Below are 22,992 nucleotides of genomic sequence, written 5' to 3' on the forward strand. Positions count from 1 at the left end.
TTTGTTGCTCCTGGGATCTGTTTTTTCTGGACTGTAGTTGATAGGATGGGAGATGTCTCTCCTCTCGTCTGTACCCCTTCTTCTGTTGGAGCTAGTGACAAGGATGTCTTCCTTGGAGATTCTCTTCTTCTGTCAAGTGCTGCTGCTGCTTCACCTACTGGCAGGTATTCTGGGAGGCCAAGAAATTCCACAGCCAGACTACTCCTGCTGCTCCCACTTCAGATTCCCTGTCTTGGGTTATCACTTTACCAACCACTGAGCGTGTGTAAGGAGGGCGATCTTCTCTCTCCCAAGCCAGAATGAGTGAGAGGAAAAGTATTCCTCCCATGCTTACTCTTTAGCCGATGTGTTAAACGGTAGGTATTACATGAACACATCTCACAGGTACATGGGATAGCTCAGTGGTTTGAGCATTGGCCCGCTAAACCCAGGGGTTGTGAGTTCAATCCTTGAGGGGGCCATTTAGGGATCTGGGGAAAAATCAGTACTTGGTCCTGCTAGTGAAGGCAGGGGGCTGGACTCGATGACCTTTCAAGGTCTCTTCTAGTTCTAGGAGATGGGATTTCTCCATTAATTTCTACATGGAGCTGCCATACCCACAATCATTGTTCATAAATTAAATGGATTCAGAATGTTCACTGTGTTATAACATGTTTTTTTTACAAGAACTTTCTTGTACTTAAAGCTCAGCCTGCATATTGTATAATATGTAATCTTTTGATGTACTTATTTTCAACAGCTTTTATCGTTTTGTTCTGGAGCCAGAACTGACCTCTGGGGCTAATAATCTCTTTCCTTCTGGACCTGTGGCAAAGTTCCTAGAAATGCCAGAAACACTACTTTTGACTCTGAACATGATCATTCCTGAAAGCTGGTTGGTTGAAGCAGTAAACAGTTCTTATGATCTCGATAACATTCATTTACAGGATGTAAGTAGTAATTTCTGAACACCTCTGAAAGCTATAGCTGGATCATATAAGCAGAACCCAATAATAATATTGCATAAATGCTTAATATTTCAGTGAATTATTTTGTTAATCTTCCCCCCTTTTAAATCCCATCTTCTCCTGTCAAAATCTCTCAGCAGCCTTCTTTTTTTATAAAATAAACAAAACCCTAAGCATTAAGCAATAAATTATACAAAAATAGCAAAATTATTAGTGTATAATAGCAATACAGACAGTTACTTTTATACATTGAAACAATAGTGTATTTATGAAAGTGCATATCTTCTTGAGTTAGGATTGAAACAGTGAAGAAGGCATTCCATATTGTAGCCTTTCCTTTCCTTTTATTGAGTATTCATCATCTGGCAATAACTGGATTTTGAATTTTCCAGTCTATTCAGGATCTTCCACGTTTTGTTCTTTGTTCTCATAATTGTGTACTATTGCAGGATTTGAGTTTTATCAGTTTCACCTGTGGATTATAAGATGTTTTCATATATCCCACATTAATAGAGACTGTTTAATTCACACTCTCTCTGCTTCCAACTTTCCAGTTGCACTGTTCCATGAAATCACTGCTTTAATCTCTATTATCTGTAGAATTTAGTAATACACATGCATAATATTTAAATTGTTTCTCATTTCCTTTTAACTTGGCTTGAAACTTGAGGTGTTGAGTATTCATTTGTAAACATATTTGGAAGAGTAACGTCTACCACATTTTATATTGTCCAGCAGTATTCACCACAATTTTTTTTTCAAAATAAACTGTAGATTCTTCCTTGAGTGATGTCCCTGTGGGTGCTCCACTTTAGGTGTTTGTGCGCCCCTGCACTTGTAATCAGTGATGTATGGTAGCAGTGCCCGGTTGCGTCGCATGTGTGCGGTCCCATCTCGCGCCGCTTCAGGTTGTTATCTGGCGCTGTGCGACCAACCCCCTCCCCCCCCCCAGTTCCTTCTCTACTGCCTTTGGCTACAAGTTGGAACATTTAGCTGCACCTCAAAGCTTACTTAGCAAAGAATATCTCCAGTTAGTTCTAGTTTTATTAATAGTCAGCCCTTTTCGTTTGTTTGTCCCCATCTATTCTTAAAAAAAAAAATCTGTTTTTTTTTCTTGATTAGAAATAGGTTTTAATTGAACCGTGGGGGGGACAAAATTCTCTCCACAGGAGCATGCCTGATTCCCTGGGCTTCAAACGCTGCCTCACTCGTAGGATGTCAATACCAGTGTCGGACAGAGACTCTGTGTGTCCCCAGCCTAGGTGAGACACGCATTCTGCAAAAGTGTCCACACTGTCATAAGTTAAAAGCCAGGACCAGAAAAGCCAGGGACTTATAACTGAAATTGCTCTTAATGGAGAAGTCCCTTAGGCTGGTGTCTGAGCCAGAAGCAAGAACCCCTTAGGGATAGAAGTCACTTATGGCAGCTTCTGATAGAGGCTCTTCTTCTAAGGCTCAGACAGCAGACCATCCAACTGTAAAGGTGGCTAAAAAGCATCCTGCGGCTTCACCAACATGGGAAATGGCCAAGAAAAGGTGTTCCCCATACCGGCATTCTCAGTCGGTACTGACCACACCGTCAGTCTCTACAACTGAGGTAGCAGCACCCTCCGGTAACATGGGTACCATGAGAGCTAAGGACTCTAAATGAGCCAGCTCTGACACAGGCAGTAAGGGGAAAATGAAACCCCATGCCTTGGCACCGCCGGAGCTGAATAGACACCAAGCACCCAGCAGCTCCCTGCAACTGCAATCCAGGCTGCCACCTACCAGCGAACTACTACAACCTACGCACACTCCTGTACCAACATCGACCTCACGATCAGCAGCACCGTCTGCTACGACCTCAGTGGCACTGGCGATACTGAGTCAATTCTTGCTACAAAAGGTTTTGGCAATATCCTCAATGCCTGAATTGCCTATCTTTGGCACCGACATCACCTCAGCTTGATCAATTCCGAGTCACCTTTCCATTCCACCTCACTCAACCTCCCCTCTTTCGAGCAACGAGGATGATGATGACAGGGAGATTTATTCCTCTCACCACTCTTCTCCCATTCACGATCTGGCTGGGCATGCCCCGTCACACAGAGGTTATCATACTGAGGCCAAAGAACGTCAGTGGTACAGGTATCAATGGATAACACCCTTGTCATCTGCCACAGTGGCTGTATTGGACCCCATGGATGACACATCCCTGTTACCACTGCAAACCTCCCAGCCCACCCCGGGAGAGCACACATGAATCACCATCGCTGTTGGTACTGGGACTGTCTCAGTCCCCTGCAGAATAGAAAGAACCCTCTGACCAGGAAGTTAAACCTACCATCCACTTCTCTTCATCTTCTCCTGTTGACACCATCATGCCCCTCCTCCCAATGTTGAGGACAACTTTAAACAATTTCAAGACCTCTATAGGAGGGTCACAAGTTCCTTGGACATCTCCCTAGAAGAAGTCCAAGAAGCACAACACAAGCTTCTCGACATACTACAGACATTGACTTCATCTGAAATCGCCCTACCCATGAATGATGCCATCATGGAACCGGTTAGGTTGATTTGGCAGACCCCTGCAATGATTCCACCAACTTGTCAGAGGTCTGACAGAAAATACTATGTGCCATCAAGGGGCATAGATTTCCTCTCTTCCCACCCCACACCAAATTCTTTGGTTGTTGATGCGGTCCACAAATGGGGCAGACAGCCATTCCCCCAAAATACATCATATGACAAAGACTGGAAGAGGCTTGACCTCTTTGGCCGTATAAGGCTTATTCTTCGGCGACTCTCCATCTTCAAATGGACAACTATGAAGCACTACTTGCAAAATATAACCATATGAATTATGTAAAATTAACAGATTTTATTGAATTTCTCCCTGCGGAGAAAAAAGAACAGTTCAGATCACTCACCTCTGAGGGACAACTGATTGCCAGAACAGCATTGCAGGCTGCCTTGGATTCTGCAGACACTGCAGCATGCTCTAAGGCTACTGCAGTAGTCATGAGGAGAGCTTCTTGGTTGCATCTCTCTGGCATTCCCAGAAAGGTGCAATCGACTATTCAAGATCTTCTGTTTGATGGACCCAAACTCTTTGTGGCCAAAGCTGATGAGTCTCTACTCACTGTCAAGGACAACACTGAAAGCCCTGGGTATTTATACCCCTAGGAACAAGAGAAGACAGCAAATATTACAACCCACAAAGATTCTGATCTACACCATATACACAATCAAACAGGCAGTACAAACCTCAGGGACATAAACAGAGGTCTTCAAGAAGACGACAGCCTCCACTTCAAGCTGCCACGTCCCACCAACCATCCTCCAGACAGCAAGTTTGATGTATTGGTTGAGAGCTCGAGTACGCCACATCCTTCAATGCTGGAACTCATTTCCATCTCTCAGACATTTTCAGACAATCTTATCCCATTTTACCCAGTTGGGCAGTCCACCACAAAAGACAGATGGGTATTGGAGATAATCAAGATAGGATATTCCATCCCATTTACTTTCATCCCCCCTGTCCACCCTCCCTCCCCGTCCATCTTCAGGGGACCCCTCTCACAAACATCTACTGTGACAGGAGGTAGCCCATTTCATAAATCTAGGAGCAGTAGAACTGCTACCCACAAAATACAGAGGGAAGGGCTTCTACTTGCATTATTTTCTCATGCAGAAAAAAACAGGAGGATGAAGACCCATTCTCGATCTCCAAGGTCTCAATGAGTTCGTAAAAACACAATACTTCAAGATGGCCACACTAACCACCATAATCCCAATGCTAGAAAGGGGGGACTGGTTCTCGGCCCGCAACTTCCAAGATGCATATTTTCATATAATCATCTATCCCTCGCATTGGCGATTTCTCCGATAAGCAATAGGACAGAACCATTTGCAATACAAGGTCCTACCTTTTGGCCTATCCAGTGCTCCTCGAATTTTTTTGAATGTCCTTGCCGTTGTGGCTGCCTACCTATGCAGAAAAGGAATTATGGTATTTCCATACTTAAACAATTGTCTGCTGAAAGCACTGACAAAACAAGCGGCTCTAGAGTCCACAGAACAGACACTTGCACTCTTTAAGAGGTTAGGCCTCCAAATAAATGCACAAAAATCTACACTGACACCAGTACAAAAAATAGAATTTATTGGAGCCTACCTCAGTTCTCCTGGGGCGACAGCCTCTCTTCCATGACAATTCCTCACCTTAACCAACCTGATTTCCACAGTACAAATCAGTTCACAAGTCACCGCCAGGATGTTCCTGCAACTACGAGGCCATATGGCCTCCACCAAGCATGTTGTCAGCATGCAAGACTCCATATGTGGTGCCTACAAGCCTGACTCCTCTCAGCTTACGTCCCACAAGCGCTTTGCAATATCAAACAAGATAAAAGACTCCCTTCTCTGGTGGACACAACTAGACAACATCTGTGAAGGGGTGCCTTTCACACAAACTCTCCCAATGATGACCATCACAACAGATGCTTCACTTCTGGGTTGGGGAGCACACCTACGCCAACACTCTATCCAGGGCGCTGGTCCCCTGCGGAAACTCTTCTGCACATAAATCTTTTAGAACTAAGAGCAGTTTGCAACGCTTGCTCCCATTTCTTACTGATCATAAAAGGCAAGATGATACAGATCCTCACAGACAATGTGGCTTGCATGTTTTATATAAACAAACAAGGGGAAGCATGATCAAACTCCCTATGCGTAAAAGCCGTGAGACAGTGGCAGTGGTGCATCAGACACAATATCCACATTACAGCACAATACATAATTGGCTGCCAGAACACCACAGCAAATACATTAAGCAGGAATTTCTCCCAGGACCCCAAATAGGAATTGGACACCCACATGCTTTGAAACATTTTCAAGCATTGGGGATTCCCAACGATAGACTTGCTTGCAGTGGCACAAAACACCAAATGCCCACAGTTCTGCTCCAGGGCAGGACTTGGTCGCCACTCTCTAGGCGATGTCTTTCTTGTGAAGTAGAGCGCTCCTCTCCTATATGTGTTTCCCGCCCACCCCTCTCCTAGCTCAGGTGAGCTACAAAATCAGACAGGACAACCCCAGGGTAATTCTAATAGCCCCCATGTGGCCTCACCAAACCTGGTACCCTTACCTTCTCAAGCTATCAGTATGCCCACCATGTATGCTCTTGCATCTTCTGTCGCAGGACTCCGGTCACATTCTTCATCCAGATTCTTAAAGACTCCATCTCAAAGCGTGGCTACTCCATGGCTCAAGAGATCTGAAATAACATGTTCAAATGAAGTACAAAACATTTTGCTACATAGCCACCAAACAAAAACTCATGCCATCTACCTGCACAAATGGAAACAATTTGATGCAGAGAGCCAACACAAACAAATTGCAGCAATCTTACCCCCTTTACTCCTAATACTGGACTACTTATTACAACTTAAAAAATCAAGCCTTTCCATGACCTTGATTAGGGTGCATCTCTCCACTATCACAGCATTTCACCACAAAGAAGACGAATTATCCATATTCACTCACCCATTCGCCAAAAGGTTCCTCCAAACCCTCAACAGTCTTTACCCTGAGGTGAGAAACCCTACACCACCATGGGACCCCAACCTAGTCCTTAGAATCCTCACCGGCCCTCCATTTGAATCCAGAACGACATACTCCTTATTGCATCTTTCTATGAAAGTAGTATTCCTTGTGGTGATTACATCTGCCAGACAGGTGGGAGAATTGGGCACGCTCATGGCAGGCCCACCATACACGATCTTTTTCAAAGAAAAAGTTTTCCTGGGGCCACGTCCTAAGTTTTTGTCTAAAGTCACCTCATCATTTCACCTCAATCAACCTATCTACCTACCAACATTTTGCCCCAAACCTCATGAGGATAGATGGCAGTCCAGACTACAGACCCTGGATTTATGGAGAACATAGATCAGCGGTTCTCAAACTGTGGGTCAGGACTCCAAAGTGGGTTGCGACCCCATTTTAATGGGGTTGCCAAGGTTGGCATTAGACTTGCTGGGGCCGAAGCCGAAGTCCGAGCTCCCCTCCCCCACATGGTGGGGCTCATGTTACAGGCCCCCCACCTGGGGCTGAAGCCTTTGGGCTTCTGCTTTGGCCCCCTACCCTGGGCAGTGGGGCTTTCGCTTTGACCCCAATGCAGTGCAGTGAGGCTTGGGAAGTCTCAGGCTTCAGTCCCTTCTCCTGGGGTCGTGTAGTAATTTTTCTTGTCAGAAGGGGATCGCGATGCAATGAAGTTTGAGAACCCCTGACATAGACAAAACAAAATAATTTTGTAAGTCTCCAAAATTGTTTGTCTCAATCACCAAACGATCCAAAGGGAATGCCATATCCAAACAGAGGTTATCCAAATAGATTTTGGATTGCATCAAACTGTGCTACCATCAACATGACCGGCAACCGCCTGAGGGGATTCACACATATTCCACGAGAGCCTTATCCGCCTCCATGGCATTCCTTAGTAATCTTCCTGTTACAGAAATTTGTAGGGCTGCAACCTGGGCCTCAGCCCATACATTTACTCAACATTACACATTAGAACAACATGCAATCTCCAATGCCCTGTTCGGACTCACTGTACTTTCATTTGCTATGACTTAAACTCCTAAGCCCACTACTTTCACCACAGGGCACTGCTCTGAAGTCACCTAAAGTAGAGAACCCACAGGACCATCACTTGAAGAAGAAGAGCAAGTTACTCACCTTGTGCAGCAATGTAGGTTCTTCAAGATGTAGGTTCTTCACCTGTGGGTTCTCCACTACCCTCCCTCCTCCCCTCTACTTCAGATTTTCACACTAATGCTCTGCAGTAGAGAAGAAACAGAGGGGTCGTTGGTCACACAGCGCCATAGAACCGCCAGAAGCAGTGTGAGATGTGGACCGCACATGTGCGACCCAGCCGGGCACTGCTACCATAAATCTCCAATTATGATCAGGGGGGCACATGAACATCTAAAGTGGTGCACCCACAGGGACACACATCTCAAAGAACTTATGTTATGGCACAAGATGAGTTACTTGCTCATAGGGAAAGTAATATTTTCCATTTATGTTCCTATGTTTAATGTTTTGGGATTTAAATACAATAGAATATAAAGATTGATTGTGACAACCCATTTTAAATCATCATATTGGAATGATGACTGCTTAGATCAGGGATCGGCGACTTTTGGCCCGTGGCTCACCAGGGTAAGCACCCTGGTGGACTGGGCCGATTTGTTTACCTGCCACGTCCACAGCTTTGGCTGATTGTGGCTCCCACTGGCTGCAGTTCGCTGTCCCAGACCAATGGGGGCGGCGGGAAGCGGTGCGTACCGAGGGATGTGCTGGCTGCCGCTTCCTGCTGCTCCCATTGGCCTGGAGCGGAGAACCGCAGCCTGTGGGAGCTGCGATCGGCCGAATCTGCGGACACGGCAGGTAAACAAACCGGCCCGACCCGCCAGGGTGCTTACCCTAGCGGGCCACGTGCCAAAGGTTGCCGATCCCTGGCTTAGATCATAAAACAGAATTTTCAAAGTCACTGGTACAAAGAAGCAAAACTTCTGTTTTGCAAGAACTGGGTTCCACTAAGCATTTTAATGGAAAGGCAGGTCAGTCAGGTTATAATGCATTTTAATTAACTCTTGTACTCCATAGGATGTGAAACTCTCTCCTTTAATAGTTGTAACAAAAAGAAACCTATGACTTATCTTATTATAACCAAATGCCCGTGAGAAAGGTAGGATATAAAACATATATTGATTAACTCATTTAATTAACCAATTACCTCGTGTACTTTTGTCATTGTTCTGTGTATCTGTGTTCCTTAGTTAAAGTACAGACTAGAGAATTAATCAAAATATATGAGGTTTTTATTAGCCAAAATAACTATAAAGCAATTAAGAAATTCTTCTTTGAATAGTGTCTTTATGGGTGCTCCACTGTAGGTGTACGTGTGTCCCTGTGTTTCTGATCAGAAATCTATGGTAGCAGTGTCCATTGGGCCCACACATGTGTTGTCCCCTCCTCCTGTGCTGCCTCGAGACTAGCGTTGCATGGGCAAACCACCTTCAGTACCGTCTCAACCACCTCGGCCAGAGATGGAGCAATTAGCAATCCATTCACAGATACTTGACTCTTTAGAAATTTGTTCTTAACTAGTTTTAGTATTTTTCTTTTCAGTCTCAAAGAGTTTTTTTTCTCTTCCCCCTTTTAAAAAAAATGTTTTTGCTTTACCCCCTTTTTCCCCTATATGGGTGATTGTCCATCCCCCTAAGTAAGGGGCATGTCCAGTTTGCCCAGGTTTAAGTGGTGCTTCTCAGGCAAGGAGTCCATTCTGGTAACGGACAGACATTCACTCTGTGTCCATTGCCTCGGGGAGGCCCACATTCCACAGAAGTGTACTTTCTGTCAGCATCTAAAACCAGATCCCAAAAAAAACAGGAACTGAAACTAAAGCTGCTACTCATGGAGGGAGCTCTTCAGACTGTGACTGACATGCACCCAGAGTCTCCCAGGCAACGTGAGTCTTTCTGTAGCCTTCCACTCCAACGCCAGTGAACCAAGGAATAAATACTCGGACTCCCCACATAAGACTTCCAAAAAGAGATCTTCGAGCCCTCATAGTGAACCCCAAATCAGCCAGAGGAGATCCCCAGCATGTTCAGTCTCTTTAGTACCGATGGCACCAAAGGCATGTAAGCACAGTACCCACAGATCATGTGGGTCCAGTGCGACAGATACCACTGGTACACGTAAGGATGCTATGGGCACAGGCACCAAAGCAGCGGTAACGCCAGTCAGGGACAAGATTGGAGATGGTGCCGCCTCCCAGAAGACAACATCAGTACGGACACCCTCAGTGCCAATGACTGTGAAGCAACCATCATCGAACTGCTCAGTGCCACCAACATCACCAGCTAGCTCGATACTGCCAGCTCAATATCGGTAACCACTGACAGTACCAATTACTGCGGCACTGGGCATTGTTGGAATTTAAATTCTCTAAGGACCTCATGGTATCTGCGGTACCAGAGTCTCTTCTAATCGGTACTGGGCACATCTTGAACCCAGGAATCACCACTGGCACTGAGCAGTGCACCTTCAGTATCCATATCAACTCCACCATTTTCCAGTGGATAGTCAGATAGTGACAAGGAGGATGTCCTCTCCCATCACTCTCACTATGCTTTCTACTGCTACCAACTCAAGCTTACCCTAGGTCTGGACCTCAACCCTCATAGTATGACTAAATATGGTCTCAGCAAGGCATTCCCCCACAGCCACAGTCTCTAGAGCTTCAAAACCTCGTAAGGAGACTAGAGGATGAGGTTACACCACATGCTAATGTGACATTCTGAACCTTGGGGGAGCACCGTGTAACTCCTATATTTATCATTTGTATATAATTATGATATTGCATACAAAGCATGCATTGTAAGGAATCATGGGAAAGGTTATGATCTGCTTAAACCCACTTTCACTCTATGCATCCGAAGAAGTGAGGTTTTTACTCACGAAAGCTTATGCCCAAATAAATCTGTTAGTCTTTAAGGTGCCACCAGACTCCTTGTTGTTTTTAAACCCACTGTTACATCTAAATAAATAAATATATAATTAATGCATACGAAGTTATGAGAATTGTGTTGTATGGTTGTCACTAAAATATGCTGTGTGTTTGGGTAGCGCCCAGATGCTAGCTCTCTAGAGACAATGACAAGGGAGGTAACCAACGCCCAGGTGAGTGCTGAACAGACATCACCAGTCATTGTCCAGCAAGAGAGCTACAATGCAATGAACCACTTGCACAAGGCCACACCAGGCACAAACTTGCCTGGTAACTCAGCAGTGCCCACCAGACATGCCTGGACTTATGTTCTTCAAGCACATAGACTAAGTTTATAAAACAGAACACAGTGGTCCCATGCTTGGCCTTTTCTCCTCCCCTCCACCTATGCTGCAAGCAATAAGGACACTCGGAAGACTGAAGACTCCAACAGAGGAGACTGGCCTGGTTTCAAGGGTGAAAGCTGTGTAATATAAACTGCAATATTGAGTGGGATAAGAAAAACTGCTTAATCTAGATGTTGCCTTGTCTAACAGGGTGGCGAGTTTAGACAGTGTGTTTATATTTTATTTTATTTTGGTAACCACTGACTTTTTGCCTATCACTTATAATCACTTAAAATCTATGTTTTGTAGTCAATAAACTTGTTTTACTGTTTATCTTTACCAGTGAGATTGCCTGAAGCGTTTGGTAAATCTGCTCAGGTTTACAAAGTCTGGTATATATCCACTTTTCATTGATGAAGCGGTGAGCCAATTAATAAACTTGCACTGCTCGTCTTGAACAGTGCAAAACAGTATATTCCTGAGATACAAGGCTCGGAGCTGGGGGGATTTGGTTGATGCCTTTCTCTGTGTGATTTATGAATGGCTCTGGGAGAATTCATACAATCTACCTGTGTGTGGGGCTCCATATGCAGTTGTGCTGAGTGATAATGGTGCCTGGAGGGGTTTGCTGCTTATCACTAACAAAGCATTGTGAGAGACAGCCCAGGCTGGAGAGTTAAGGGGGCACAGCAGTCCCACAGTCCCAGGGATCCCGTCACAACTAAAATCTCTTCCTCCTCTCCAGATGAGGCAGTAATGCCCCCTCCACCATCTCTGGCAGATGATTTTAAACTCTTCCAAGACCTGACTAAGAGGGTGGTAGATACCATACAAGTACCTCTCAAGGAAGTAAAAGACACTCACCATAAGCTACTGGATATTTTATATACATCCTCCTCCTCCAGGATAACTCTCCCCATCAATGAGGTGCTGTTGGACCCAGCTAAGCTTGTATGGTGAACGCCAGCATCAGCCACACCGACATGCAGTCGGGCCAATAAACAGGAATATGGAATTTCTTTTTCCCCCCCTCCGCCTAATTTCATCGTGATAGATGCAGTGAACTCCCATGGCTGACAACATCATTCCAAGTCCACCCTTTATGACAGATTGAAAATGCCTTGACTTATTTGGGTGAAAGACCTACTCTTCTGCTACTTTGCAATTCAGAATTGCAAACTACCAGGCCTTAACAGCAGAGTATGATTACATGAACTATAACAAACTTAACACCTTTATTGACCATCTCCTGGAATCACAACGGGAGCAATTTCGAACCATTATCAATGAAGGGCAGCTAGTGGCCAAAACAGTATTTCAGACAATGCTTGATGCAGCTGATACAGCAGCCTGGTCCATCTCAACAGCAGTCGTGATGTGATGAGCTTTGTGATTGCATCTTTCAGGCTTCCTGAAAGAGGTGCAAACAGCTGTTGAGGACCTCCCCTTCAAAGGCTCTACATTGTTTGCTGAGAAGACTGATGTGTCACTCCACACACTCAAAGACTCCAGAGCCACACTTGGTCACTGAGGATCTATACGCCCCTTCAAAAGAGAAAATTTAGTCTGTATCCCTGTCTGGATGACATCTTATTCAGAGCCCCATCGCAGACCATGGCTCACGGTGCCATGATCCAGACTCTGAATCTCATGCAAGTGTACTGATTCATAATACAGTGGAGTCGCATCTTACGCAGGGGTTAGGTTCTAAAGTCAGCGCATAAGGCGAAAATTGCGTATAGTCAAAATTACCCTTGAAAATCCCTTAAATTGCCCATATAGAACACTATATTGTACATGGTTTTGTATATACACCTGTGTACAATAATATGTATAATGTATACAGTAATGTACAGTATATAATAGAGTAGATATGCAAAATGTAATTTTACAGTACTGTATTTTTAATTATAGGGGGTTGTCAGGGCTTGATGTCGATCCAGGAGACAGAGGTGACGGAGAGCTTGGGTGACGAAGAGTGAGTCGTAGACAAAGTGGTTGGCTCTGGTTCAGCTCAAGAAGTTGATTGCGTAGGCTCATCTGCTGCTGGTTGTTTTTCCTTGAAAAACATGGTGATTGGCAACTGTTGCTGTTGTTTCTTGAGCTGCTCAAACATTTCTTGATACGGTCTCAAATCGTTCGTCATACTACGTGTGATTTTGAGGCTTCGTTCCATAGAGGGATCGTATTCAGAAATTAAGTCATTCAAGTGTTTTGCTGCTTGGAACACTTCAGCAAATTTATGAAGATTCCAACTTGCTGGCTCTTCCTATTGGTCATCGTCATCATCTTCATCTTCTGTAGATGATTTTATCAGTTCCTCTAACTCTTCATTAGTCAATGTTTCTCTGTGGCTCTCAATTAATTCTCCAATTTCTTCCTCAAGGATGTCGATGAAGCCATCACCACCCACTTGCCTGGCCACCTGAACAATGTGTTTCACTTCTTTGTCAATGGTCAGGAAACCCTTAAAATCACTCATACATTCTTTCCATAGGTTTCGCCAACATGCATTGATTTTTCAGGCTTGATTGCATCCATTGCCTGTTTAATATAAGTGATGCAATCGGCAATGTTGAAGGACTTCCAACACTCCATCACATTAAGATTGGGATCAGCATCCATTGCGCTACGTATCCGTGAGAATGTAAGCCTCGTGTACGTGGCCTTGAAACAGCGAATCACGCCTTGGTCGAGAGGTTGGAGGATGTGGTATTGGGGGGGAGAAATACGACTTCAATGTCATTTTGTACAAACTGGAGTGCCGCAGAGTGTCCAGCAACACTTTAAAGTCAAGTCCTTTCTCTTCCAGGTACCGCTTGACCTCCAGAGTGAAACACTTGTGGAACCAATCTAGAAATAATGCTGCCATCACTCAAGCCTTTTTATTTGATTGCCAGAACACAGGCAGGAGATTTTTGTTCTTGCCTTTTAGGGCATGGGGATTTGCACCTTTGTAGAGCAAGCCTGGCTTTATTAAATGTCCAGCCGCATTGCCACAAAACAACACAGTCACGCGGCCTTTAGCTGCTTTGAAGCCAGGGGATTGTCTTTTTGATTTAAAAATGTAAGTGCGGTTGGGCATTTTTTTCCAGAAGAGCCCAGTCTCGTCAGCATTAAAAACTTGTTCCGGAAGATAGCCCTTTTCTTGTATGATTTTCTTTAATTGTTCGGGGTAGGCTTTTGCTGCCTCTTCATTGGCAGATGCAACTTCACCAGTAGTCTGCACATTTTTGAGGTTGAAGCGGTTCCTAAAACTGTTAAGCCAACCTTGGCTGGCTTTGAATTCCTTCTCATCAGAAGACTGTCCCTCTTCGGCGGGAGGTTTGAACAGCGCGTAGAGGCTAAGAGCCTTTTCTCGCAACGTGTTGCCATCGATAGGCACACGTTTACGGTGTCTTCATGTCTTCCGCCGTAAGTTTAATGTCTTTTTAGTCTTCACTAAAGTCTTATCACGCACCTGGCTCATCACCTTAGCAGTTATTGGAGCACTTGATGCCACGGCTTGATGAATTTCTCTCTCTCGAATCTTGATGGCACGGATGCTAGATTCGTTGTGGCGATATTTACGCACCACGTTGGAGACTGACATACTGTCTCTCAATAAGTCCAACTTAGCCAGTTTTTCCTTCAGCGTTGGAACAGATTGCTGTTTCTTCAGTTGAGCACCAGATTGTTGGCTTGCATTTAGGGGCCATGTTGTATGAAAAATACGTATCTTTAAACACTAGAATCACACTCAGCGTGGCGAGATGCTCACACTATGAGAGGCACGCGGGAACTGAGACCGACTAAGGGAACAGCAGGTTCATTTCTCCCATCTCACGCTCACTCCGGGGCATATGCTTATTTGGTGGAATCGCCCGCACTATTAACAGGTATCTTGTTGTTTTTCTTTGCCGAGCACGTATAGTTGAATTTGCGTAAATTAAATGCGCGTATGATATGACTCACCTGTAAACACTAGGAAAAGTGCCTTGATTCCTTTGACAAGGGTTTTCACTCGGTGTGGTGATAGACACATCAGTAGTGCAGATCTGCCCATCACTTGACAGATTCTAGAAGATTCAGGATCTGATATCCATGCTGGTCAAGTGCAAGAGCCCATCCATAGCTCAGTGCCTTAAGCTGCTGGGCCTCCTAGTCTTATGCATAGGAATCATTCCGTGGGTAAGATCGCGTCCAGGCCTTTCTTCTGAAAGTATGGGGCCACTCCCTGGAGCACATGGAAGATCACATATTGGTCCCACACCAGGTCATCGATGTGCTGAGATGGTGGGTGGTCCTAGGCAACGTCCAAGAGGGTCTCCCCATATGCCTTCCTGACATTCAGTTTCTTACTACAAACTCCAGCCTGAATGAATGGGGAACATGTCAGAACAGTGAAGGGCATCTGGAGTGCTGGGGAAAGGAACCACAGCACTAGACTCTTGGATCTAAGAGTGTTCAAGCTGGCTCCTCTGAGATTCTGAAGCCAGCTGGAGGGCAACCATGCCCTATTCCAGTCCGATAATACGACAATGGTTGCATATGTAGGCGGGACAGGAGCATAACTCTACATGCAGACACAATTGAGATAAAGGAGTCAGCAGAAAAGACTCTCTCTTCCCTAAAGGCAATTCACATAAAAGGGGAGATGAACCAAAGGTAGACTGGCTTGCCATCACAGTGTCCACAACTCAGAATGGTGCTTAAACCAGGAAGTCTTCATCCTACATTTGGTGTCCCTTCAGTCAACCTGTTCACCAATTGCAAGAATGCAAAGTGGCTGAAATACTTCACCAGGAAAACAGACCTCAGGTCTATGGGGACAGCTGCTCTATCACACAGATGGTGCCAAGGCCTGGTATACACGTTTCCACCCTTCCTTCTTATAGAGAAAGTGATCCAAAAATATGGCAAGATACAAGGGTAATAGTGCTAATTCTGCATGGCCAAGGAGACCCTGGCTCTCAGACCTGATAGAGCTAAAGCTGAAACCACCATTGCAGCTACTGGCAAAGCCAGATATCCTTTTACCAAGGACCATTCCTCCATCTGGACCCAGACGGTCTTCGTCTGACAGCCTGACTGTTGAAAAGGAACTGTTAACTATGCTTAACTTATCTTCCAAAGTGATAGGGATTCAGCTCTCTTCTAGGACAGCTTCCATGTGAGAAGCTTTGCTGTATATTATTTGTAAAATGTGTTTCCAAATAAAGTTTTATTTATATACACACACACACACACACACACTTAATACATGCTCATTCTCTCTCTCTCTCTCTCTCTCTCTCACACACACACACACACACACACACACACACACCCATTCCTTTTAGGTCCAACGGTCTTACCAATCTTTACTATATCTGTTTGATGAATGAATAAAGGACTTTAGTCTGCATCAACTTTCACAATCACGAAATTCACCCAAAATGTTAAAAAGAAAGAATTAAATCCACGTAACCTATTCATACTGAAGGTATATTACGAAAAACCAAAATTTCCATCATTGTAATATGCTCCTTTATTATGAGAAATCAAAATACCAGATGTTCTAGTGATAAAAATGTTGATTTCCACAGATAGAAGGAATTGTTACAGCAGAATATGAACTGGAATATCTATTACTTGAAGGACATTGTTTTGATGTGACCACTGGACAACCTCCTCGGGGATTACAATTCACTCTAGGCATGAAGAATAATCCTGTTATGTTTGACACCACTGTGATGGCCAATCTGGTAGGTATTAATTAAGGAAAAAGTTGTGTGTTTTTTTTGTTTTTTTTTTAAACATTCTCCTTCATGAAATTTCTTCAAGATACCCATTCTTCGAGTATTCTTTTCCAACAAGCAAAATCTGGACTGCTAAAAGTAGTTAGTGTGCCTCAGAGTTGTATGCTTTGATGTATATACTGAATAACACAGAGGTGATGTCTGTAAAGGGTGACACACAGATCTTGCTCTCTCAGCTCATTTTCTGCTATCTTTGGACTTGGAATGCTGGTCTCACCAGAATTAGTGTTTGTTGTTATATTTGTATTTAAGGAAAGCACAATTAGCAATTTCATGTTTGCGTCTTTTCATTACATTGTTTGGGGGTAAAATTTTCAAAAGTGCCTAAATCCCATTTTCAAAAGTGACCTAAGCACTTAAGAGCCTAAGTCTCCTAGGAGTCATATGTTGTCTTCTATTAATCATACCAGACTTAGGCTCCTAAGTGTTTAGGTAATATTTTAAGGGACTTAGGCACTTTTGAAAATTTTACCCTTTGTTCTTTAATGCTCTCATGGACAGTATGAGCCAATGAGTATGACAACATGCTCTTATGATGTTCTTCTAAGAAATACTCCAGAAGCAGCTCAGTTGCACAGTGACCTTAAAGAGGTGAGTCCTGGTGAGAAAGTGTGTGCAGTGAAATACAGGGGTGTGTATTAACCCAGTAAGTACAGATGAAGAGCTTTTGAAAAATGTAACCCCAGGACAGCAGAGTACAGAAAGAGCAAGATGTGACTGGTGTACTGAATAATGCTAGTGGGAACACTGTTTGCACCATTACTGCTATTATGTCTGTGCTTGCAGTCTAAGCTCTCACTGCACCTGTCCACATTGACGTGATGATGGAGTAGTGTTTGGATTTTCTCAGAGCAGGTGCAGGTCACATGGTGGCATTATATATTATTATTAGCCACAATTTTGTGTTGTGTGTTTTTTTTTTTTAGTATAGACAAGGCTCATGACTGGGTATTTGTAGGACCGATTTCTGTAGGAGAGAAAACTAGATTGCTTACTTACTAGTAATTGTAGTTCTCTGAGAATATTGTCTTCTGAGATTCAAACTCTACTACCCTCTCTTTTTGTCTTTGGAGTGCTGGTTCTGAACAGAATTTAAAGAATAGGACCATCATTTCTCCTTTTATAGATGCAGTCTCTGCAAGGTTCTCCATTGTGAACTAACTGCTTTTTACAGTTTTGTGTTCATTTGACTTGATATTCAATCCCAGTAATGTGGATCTGTGAAAGTGATATATTCAAAGAATTCCAGTTAATGGTTAAGTAACCTGGATAGTCTTCTACGTTTCCTTAACTATTAGCAGAAGTCTAAGGTTTAATGGCAGCCAGCAGTGTGTCAATATTAAAATATAATCAGAAGGTGCTACTTATTGTTTTCCCTGCTACCAAAGAGGTTTTTGGGTGTGTGGAACCTAACTCTTTTTTTAATATTTAGAAAAAAAAGTGAAGCACTTAAACATTAATAATTTTTATTTTGTTTGATTGGCATGGTATTATTCACTCAAATATTTGGGACTAGATTTATATAGTAGGATTACCACCATTCAAAGTGGTTTAGGTAGATGGGCATGAGGGATCGTATGTACTTTTTACCCAAATGAAAGAAACGGAAAAAATTAGTCATCTCGTTGGACCTAAGGCCGTATGAGTGAAGAGTGAAGAGAAGGGCAGAGCTGGCAGCTGATCACCACTTGGTGATGAGTTGGATCTGACACATGGGATGCCGGCCAAATAGACACAGGAGGCCCAAATGATCAGTGCAAGTCACCTGGGAATATCTGGTGGAGGTGCAGAAAGACTTCAAATCCCACCTCCAGAAGAACTTCTCCTGCATTCTGGGTGAGGTCTTGGACATTGAGTCCGAGTGGACCATTATTCAGGGCCTCAATCGTTGAGGCAGCCACAAAAAGCTGTGGCCTGAAGGCAGTTGGTTCCTGTCATGGTGGCAACCCTAGGACCTGTTGATGGACTCCAGTGGTGAGGGAAGCTGTCAAGTCGAAGAAGGAGGCCTTCTGAGCAATGCTCATGAACCGGACTCCTGATACAGCTGAGAGGTACCAACTGTTAAGAGGACTGCGGCTGTGGCGGTTGCTGAAGCAAAAGCCCACGCTTGGAAGGAGTTTGGAGAGACCATGGAGAATGACTACTGGACAGCCTCAAAGGTGTTCTGGCAAACCCCTCGTTGCTTTAGGAGGAATCAGTGGAACGTTGCCCAGGCTATACTCAGCAAGGGTGGTGAAACGCTTACCTCAACAGAGGAGATTGTCGAGAAGTGGAGGGAGCACTTCGAGGAACTCCTCAACCCAATGGACATGTCCCCCTTCCAGGAGGCAGCGCCAGAAACCTCCAGTGAGATCGGATCTATTTCTGATGCTGAGCTCGATACACTGGTAAAGTGCCTTCATAGAGGTAAGGCAGCAACTGTGGATGAGATTCGCCCAGAGATGTTGAAAGCACTGTATAATGTTGGAGTGTCGTGGTTAACACGCCTCTTCAATGTTGCGTGGAAGGTGGGTACAGTACCTCTGGACTGGCAAACCAGGGTGGTGGTCCCAATCTTTAAGAAAGGAGACCAAAGGGTGTGTTCCAACTATAGGGGGATCACACTCCTCAGCCTCCCCAGCAAAGCCTATACCAAGCCTATGCTAGAGAGAAGGTTACACCCATTAGTAGAACCTCAGATTCAGGAGGAACAATGTGGATTCAGTCCTGGCCATGGAACAACGGATCAGCTCTTTGCTCTCTCGTAGATACTCAAGTGGTTGTGGGAATTTGCTAATCCGGTTTACCTTTATTTTGTAGACCTGGAGAAGGAATATGACTGCATTCCCTGAGATGCCTTGTGGGAAGTGCCGTGGGAGTATGAGGTGCCGGTGCTGCTTTTTCATGCTATCCGGTCTCTCTGTTCTTGGAGTGAGAGTTGCATTCGTATTCTTGGTATTAAGTTGAGTTTGTTCAAGGTGGGCATTGAACTCCCCAAAGGGTGGGTCTCGTCCCCACTACTGTTCGTGATTTTCATGGACAGGATATCAAGGTGCAGCTGAGCTGTGGAGTGCATCCAGTATGGGGACTCGGAGGTGGCATCCCAGCGGTTTGCAGATGATGATGTCCTTCTTGCTTCTTCACACTGAAATCTCCGACGCTCACTTGAATGTTTTGCTGCTGAGTGTGAAGTGGCTGGGTTGAGAATCAGCACCTCCAAATCAGAGGTCATGTTCCTTTCTTGGAAGAAAGTGGACTGCTCTCGCCAGGTGAGAGGGGAGTAGCTGTCCTTAGTGGATGAGTTTAAGTACCTATTTGTCTTGTTCATGAGTGATGGCAAGTGGGAGCGTGAGATCAACCAGCAGATTGGTGTGGGGGTGATGTGGGGGCTGTTCCGATCCGTGGTGGTGAAGTGGGAGCTGAATTCTTGGACGAGGTTTACAAGTTGCTCTACATCCCCATCCACATTTATGGTCATGAACCTTGGGTAATGACCGAAAGGACAAGACCGTGGGGACAAGCAGTGGAAATGAGGTTTCTCCACAGGATGGCTGGGCATACTCTTCAAGACAGGGTGAGGAGCTTGGCTATTCGGGAGGGCCTCGGAATAGAGTCGCTACTCCTCCGGATCGAGAAGAGCCAGTTATGGTGGTTCAGGCACCTGATAAGGATGCCCCCTGGAAGGCTTCCCCATTGGAACTCTACTGGGCACGTTCCATGGGCGGAGGCCCTGAGGCCGACCCAGGACACACTGGAGGTATTATATCTCCCGGCTGGCCTGAGAACGCCGGGGAATCCCCCAGGAGGATCTGGAACCTGCGGAGGAAAAGGAGGTCTGGTCCTGCCTACTCTCTCTGCTGCCACCAGGACCCTCACCAGGAAAAGCGGCATAAAGGAAAAAAAAATTCTTTATATAAATTCCATATTCAGGTAGGAACAAATCTCCTTATCACTAAGAGCTTGTGGATGTGAACATAAAGAGGAGAAGGCACTTTACTGCATTCCCGTAGTACTGATTTCAGGGCTAGAATTGCAGCTGACAATGTGTAGTAGCCTTGATGACAGACAGTGCTGAATGCTGGAGAATCAGTGTTTACATGTGAAGGTGGTCATTTCCAAAGTTTTGATAAAACCAGACTGTGCTACTGTTTCTTTTTGCTCACAGGGATATTTTCAGTTGAAAGCAAATCCAGGTGCGTGGACACTGAGATTACGCAAAGGAAGATCGGAAGACATCTACCACATATTTGGGTAAGTAGTAACCTAATTTTTGAGCAAACACAGTTGTAACTTACAAACCTATTTTGTAAAAAAAAAAAAAAAAAAAAAGTATCACAGTCTTTGCAAAAATACGGAATTTACTGAAGGAAAACAAGCAAAACCAATACACAAATAAGAACAAAAAGCTAGCAATGATGATAATACTGATTAGCAAATGCAGTGGAGAAAAAGAAGTGTGAATGGGTGAAATTAAAAGGTTGAGAATCAGTGAGAGTTTCTCTTCAAGCAAATGGTTTTTCCAAAAAGTAGAGCAAACTACCTAAAGGTTTTACTGCTTAGCCACACAGAGTGGGGAGGATGAGGTAACATTTTGCAAAGACTTAAAATCCTCATTAGGCTGAGCCTGAATTTCATTAGTTAATTGGGAACTAGTCGTGAGAAAATAGGGACGGAGGATAATGAAGCCAGCCCACATTCTTGTATTCATGATAATATTTCAGTGTCATTACACTAAATCTCTATTTATGTTAAGCAACTTGGATAATATCTTTTCCATAAATGCTACAAGTCCCAGTTTTCTCTTCCTGGCTGGCATGCCAGAAACATGTATGTTGCAATATCATGTTTGTTTTTTTAGTAAATCTGCTTACATCTCCAGTTTTTAATCGGGACTGTGTTCTGAGGAGTGATAGACACTGAGGGATGAAGATAGAGTTTGTACCTTCATTTCAGACTGATTTGGTGTTTTTTTCTATTCATAAAATTTTTTTCTTATATCATCCATTCTAAAATCTCATCCAGTGGAGTCACTGAAGCTTATAGTTTACCTGGTCTGGAAGGACTGATTTCTTTCAGCATGTTTTTACTAGTTGGCTCAGTTTCTTTATCCTCCTCTGTATTTTCAGTAAGTGTAAATTATTGGGGGCAGAGACTATCTTTTTGTTCTGGGTTTATACAGCACCTAGCACAATGGGATCCTGGTCCAATGAGGGACTGGGACTCCTAGGCACCACAATAATAAAGAATAGAGGTCAGGTCATCCACCAGAATCAGGGCCGGCTCCAGGCAGCAGCTGACCAAGCACGTGCTTGGGGCGGCACCTGGGAAGGGGCGGCCAATCTTGGGATGGCGGGGGGTGCTCGGGGTTTTTTGTTTTTTTGGTTCGGTGGGGCAGCGCTCGAGGTTTTTTGTTTGTTTTTGTTTCAGCGGCGCGGCGCTGGGGGGGGTGGAGGTTGGCCCGGCACGGTGCTCGGGGTTTGGGCGGTGCGGTGCGGTGGGTGACAGGGGTTTGAGCAGCGCGGCGGGGGTTTGGGTGGCCCGGCGCGGCTCGGGGGGAGGGGAGCGGGGGTTTGGGCGGCCCGGCCCAGCGCTCGGGGTAGGGGGTTTCGGCGGCCCGGCGCTCGGGGTGGGGCGGGGGTTTCGGCAAAGTTGCAACTTGGACTTCTAAGCATACATTCGCCGAACACTGTGCAATAATCTGTGACTCTGCTTCCAATACGGTGTTTGGCTCAGCTGGTACTTTCTTCCATACTGGACTAGACTCAAAGCCCCCTCCTCTTTAAAGGGAAACTGCTCAGTAGTCACATAAGAACACTACTTGAAGAAGAAATGGTTACTCACTCTGTGCAGTAACTGAAGTTCTTCAAGATATGTGTCCCTATGGGTGCTCCACTACCCACCCTCCTCCCCTCTGCTTCAGAGTTCCCTGTCATGGGGCTTTGCGGTAGAGAAGGAACTGAGGACAGTTAGTCTGTATAGTGCTATATAGTAACTGCCTGGAGCATGAGGTGGAGTAACATGCATGTGCGGGCCAAATGGACATCACTATGAAAAATCTCTCATCAAAGATGCACAGGGCTCAAGTGCACTTATAGTGGAGCACCCATAGAGGGACACATCTTGAAGAACTGCCATTACTGCATAAAGTGAGTAACCAATTCTTGTGCGCCCCATTACAGGGAAGTGTTGAGCAACATTTAATAAGAAGCAGTGATACTAGTCCCTAACCTAACAAAAAATAGTTTTTAATATTTTTCATCATATATTTAATCCTAGTACTTAATAAAACTGGAAATTCCTTTAAACCTCAATAAATATCCCCATTTATGTAATACAGGTTTTGTTTTAAATCCTCATATGACTGAAGAATCTTCAAGTAGTGTAACTTGTAGGTT

The 22,992-nt window shown here is 44.6% G+C and overlaps 1 protein-coding gene across 1 annotated transcript in view; it reads left to right on the plus strand.

Annotated features, from left to right (window-relative positions):
• Positions 1-22,992, plus strand: part of UGGT2 (UDP-glucose glycoprotein glucosyltransferase 2) — a 272,650-nt gene that overhangs the window by 202,239 nt on the left and 47,419 nt on the right. The window contains exons 27-29 of the mRNA XM_034758248.1: positions 740-929; positions 16,406-16,564; positions 20,763-20,848. Coding sequence (XP_034614139.1) covers positions 740-929; positions 16,406-16,564; positions 20,763-20,848 — 435 coding nt within the window. The remainder of the gene's footprint in view (positions 1-739; positions 930-16,405; positions 16,565-20,762; positions 20,849-22,992) is intronic.

This window comes from Trachemys scripta, chromosome 1 (genome assembly GCF_013100865.1).
Source record: "Trachemys scripta elegans isolate TJP31775 chromosome 1, CAS_Tse_1.0, whole genome shotgun sequence".
Taxonomy (NCBI): Eukaryota; Metazoa; Chordata; order Testudines; family Emydidae; genus Trachemys; species Trachemys scripta.